This window comes from Nelumbo nucifera, chromosome 1 (assembly GCF_055504915.1).
Source record: "Nelumbo nucifera cultivar China Antique chromosome 1, China Antique-T2T, whole genome shotgun sequence".
Lineage (NCBI taxonomy): Eukaryota > Viridiplantae > Streptophyta > Magnoliopsida > Proteales > Nelumbonaceae > Nelumbo > Nelumbo nucifera.
In genome coordinates, this window is record NC_142649.1 from 64,610,497 (window position 1) to 64,614,909 (window position 4,413).

The following is a 4,413-nucleotide window of genomic DNA, read 5'->3' on the forward strand; positions in this document are numbered from 1 at the left end:
TCCTTCGAAACTGAGCTTTAACTGGCACAAACGTTCATAGGTGGTGCTGAGTGCTGACAACAATCTTTAGGTCAATTCGTGGTTAGACTGCTTCGAATTCCTGAAACCGACCCAAATTTGCACCGACCTAACTTTTCTTGCTTCTATCACCATTTGGCATTTCTCCTGGTTTTGTTTCTCTCGAAGACTCGAACAAAGGAAACCGACCAAGCTCGGCTTGACTATACCAACCCGGATGTCCCGCTTTAATTAAGCATCCTGATTACTTAAATTAATGTTGACAGACCTTGTTCTACCCGATTTATAATTAAATATTTGATTACCACATTTATTAAAATAACAAATCACAAACGAAGAAGAAGAATCAAGAGATGACAAACATTAAATAAAAATGTTAAAATACTCGAAACTTAAAGAGGCGGCAATATGGTACTTTGAAGCACTGGAGTTCGTTGAGCCAAATTTGACTTTGCAAGTCAAGGTTTAAGGTAGTTTGTGTAATTTGAAATCCAAATGAATGGCATTTGTATAGAAGCAATTTGCCTTAAAACACTAAACAAATCAAAACGGAGCCCAACAATTTATATACTGCCTCCTCTTCTCGACTCCTCTCTCCCTCATCACCGATTACAAAACTAGGTGCAAATTTACGCTTGGAGCGTGGATGAAAGCGCACACGAACAGAATGACCGGGTTTCGGGGCATCTTTCTCGTCGTGATTTTCTCGTTGGGTGTCAAAGCTTCAGTGGCCGGACGAAAGAATCCGTTGGTCGAACTATCCACCCATACAGACCTGATACAGTTGGCCGGATACGGGCTGGAGAAACTCTCGTCCGTCCTAGTGACCGGCACGCTTCTATGCGAGGCTTGTTTGCATGGGGAAATGGAACCTGAGCTTCGTCAATGGCCCATCTCAGGTCCGTAATTAAGCCCGATTCTCAATTTTCTTTTTCCCATTTTGAACTTACGAATTGCGTTAATTTCCTTTATTAGTTAAGCTTTTGTAGTAAAGAAGGTGGAAATTAACGAAGAAGAATAGTAGAAAAGGTTTATACAACTCTTCCTGCGGAAGAATTAATATAAGAAGTCGAGTGCAAAATATTGGATATACAATTCTTATCTCCTTCTCCTCCTCCTCTTTGGTCTGATGATCAATCACTCCACCACTTGAGATGATCTCTGTGTCATTTCAATTTCCATCCACATATTTATTGGAGAAATCGATGGAGTTCAACTAAACGCATAAGGAATCACAATTCAGAATTCATCTAGTAACTCATTGTACATTGAATTCATTTGTATTTCTTCTTCTGTGTGAAGCTGAAGATGTAACTTTACTTGGTATAGTATCTCTTTGCTTAAAACATGGTCTGTCTTTCTCTGCTCTCCAAGACTCCCAAGTTTAGATGATTTGAGCACGCAACGCAAGAGCCTGTGCAAGCCAGAAATGAATTAGATAACCTAACTACCCAACCTTTGGGATCTTCTTAATTTGCAACCTCCAAGAAACCAACGTACACGTACTAATGCTAAACGTTTATTTATTAAATTCATCTTTCATTTACTTTCCTAATAAAATTGTAAATGAACTTGTATGTGCAGGTGCAGTAATTGGCGTTGCATGCAAAACCAGCAGAAGAAAGATGTCAAAATATTGGGCCCGAGGGAAAACAGATGAATACGGAGAGTTCATAATTGACCTACCTTCCCAACTGCATGCAATTCCAGAACTGGACAAAGCATGCAGTGTTAAGGTTGTTGCACTGCCCAAAATAAAATCGGCCTGTAGTCGGGCTTTTGTTGGAAAATCCCAGGGAATAAGATTGTCGTCGGTTGGAAACGGAATCCGCACTTATACAGCCGGAGAGATAGCATTCCAAAAACAATCTAAACGCTCATCAGTCTTTTGCCTAAAGAAAGGAAAAGGAAAGACTGATATGCAGGGATTTCATCGTGGTGAGCCGTATATAAGGTAGGGATCATGTGGATTAGCTCTATTTATATTGGATGGCGCTTACAGTCACAATATCGACAACCCAATTAAATTCCCCAACTCCTTTAATTTTATGCAGTATATATATATATATATATATATCTGTAAATGTATAATATATTATACATTGAGTTTTCTTTTTTGTTTTTTCTTACATCCTTATCGTCCATCCCTTTGCTGTAACCTTTGATCCGTGGGACAAGATTTCTTCATTGGGGTCTTTGATCATTATTGAAGAGATGTATTAGTAATAGTTGTTTTTCAGGTTGAATGAAACCATAAGGACCTTTCAGAAGAAAAAAATGGACCAATAACCAACAAATTAAGCTGCGGTTGCAACAAGAATTCATATTATGTAAAGGCGCATGTTTTGCATAACAAACAAGGGGCCGGACGGAAGCGTGAATTGGCTGGTGCAAAGGTCTAATTTTGTTGCGGTTGAAACAAATACAACAAATGAGGAAAGGATTTCTTAATTAATCCGATTACGTAAGAAGCTCCCCTAATAATTAGCAAATTCATTGATTGTTTTCAGTTGGGATTACTTTGCATACATGGCAAAATAAGAGAGGGTAGGGAAGGAGAGAGCGAGCAACTCAAGACGACTCTTGAGTTGAGGTCCAATTAAACTAATTAGCCACGTGTAGGATTCCCTACTTAAAGGGAGTTCAATAAATAGGTTTTCTTAACTATAGGCCCCATATATACATCTCGAGGAAGGAAACACTACCGTAGCGCCCCAAGAACATCAGGAAACAAAGCGAAACAGATTCTGCTTCACTTTAAAGTAAAGAAACATACACGATCTCAAGTCTTCATGATTATCCAATGCTTCCTTTATCAGCTCTAATATGTGTATCAACTTCCATCATCATCAATCTATCATATATCTGTTAGACTGTTACGTTTTTAATATTTCTTTACGTTTACGTACGCGTCCATATTATTAGCTAAGCCCACAAGATATGGGACTGATCGATCTCTAGCTATAGCTACGTTATTTTTCTTAATAAATAGTTCATTAAGTTGTATGCATTCAAATTGAAATTTAATTGCAGTTATATTAGAATACCTGCACCAGCGCATCTGCACTTCTTTCCACACGAAAAACATCAAGAGAGACAGCATAATCCAACACTGCCATGAGATGAGAAACCACCAGTGCGTAATTCTTCGATAATCTTGCATTCGAGGTCTAATTTTACAATATTGTTCATGAATCATGAGCGACTTATTATATACAAGGAGAAACCTAATATATATATATATATATTATATATCATGACTCATCCGCACAACCACAACGCTTAATTAATACACAAGAGTAGTACCCTTGCCTAATAAATTCCAGAAATTCTTTATGAAGCTTCCTTCAATTCCCTATATTTCTCTCTTAATTTTCTCCCAAACCAAACATATATAGGATTATCACATTATATTGCTTATTTATCCTCTCAGGATTCGGTGAGAGTGTAAACGAGTTGAACCTAGAGTTGTCCGGTCCAAGATTATGATGAATAATGTCGTTAAAATCATCATATAAGGGTAAAATACAAAAACCTCCCTTCCGTCATCTTTCCAGACAGAAAATGTTAAACTGATGTAGCAGTTTCTTCCAAACGCCCATTCTACCCTTTTATAAATTATTTTACATACAAAATTACTGAATAATCATGCTTTAGATCGACAAAAACATTAGAAGATGAATCGTTAAAAGGAGATTTTTGTCAAGTAAACAAACAGGGTTGTTTCAGTAACTTTATATGTAAAATAATTTATAAAAGGGTAAAATGGGTATTGAAAAGAAATTGGTGCATTTTTTCATCTAAGAAAGTGATAGAAGGGAGGTTTTTGTCAAATTTCTCAAAAGTTCAGGAGAGGTATTTGTTAAAATTAAACTAGATGGGAGGTTTTTATGATTGTCAGAAACTTTAGGGGAGGTTTTTGTATTTTACCCATCATACAATGACTTCACCAATAATCAGCCAATGAAACACTCATACTGGGAGACCCAGAAAGTTAATTAATATTTATCCTGATGGTCATCAATGTCGAGCATGGCCTTAGAGATTCGCATAAACAAATAGGAACTTTAAAAGTGTTCCTTTGGATTGGTGGAACAACTGGTGACTCCTTGGCATTTGAACAAGGTCTGAGAGATGAACCCGCTAAATCTATACCATGTAGTTAGGTTGGTGGTTTATAATTAGAGAAACATGATTTTTGAACATCAGGAATCATAATTTCATTTGAAATTTATAGTGTTTTAGTTAGTTTCCATCTTCATTGGCAAGACTTTAGAAGGTTAAAGGCATAGTTGAGGCATAATGACCCAAAGTTTAAGATTAAAATAATTAAAGTTTATAAATTGATAAAAATAACATATAATATACCAAGTTAGAATGATATAAGGTATAAAT

The 4,413-nt window shown here is 36.6% G+C and overlaps 1 protein-coding gene across 1 annotated transcript; it reads left to right on the top strand.

The window, feature by feature from the left end:
• The first annotated feature begins 584 nt into the window (after positions 1 to 584).
• Positions 585 to 2,114, top strand: LOC104594245 (uncharacterized). Its single transcript, XM_010254462.3, has 2 exons — positions 585 to 917; positions 1,603 to 2,114. Exons 1-2 carry the CDS (start codon positions 665 to 667, stop codon positions 1,974 to 1,976), a joined length of 627 nt encoding a protein of 208 aa, XP_010252764.1. The 5' UTR covers positions 585 to 664; the 3' UTR covers positions 1,977 to 2,114.
• Positions 2,115 to 4,413: the final 2,299 nt, after the last annotated feature.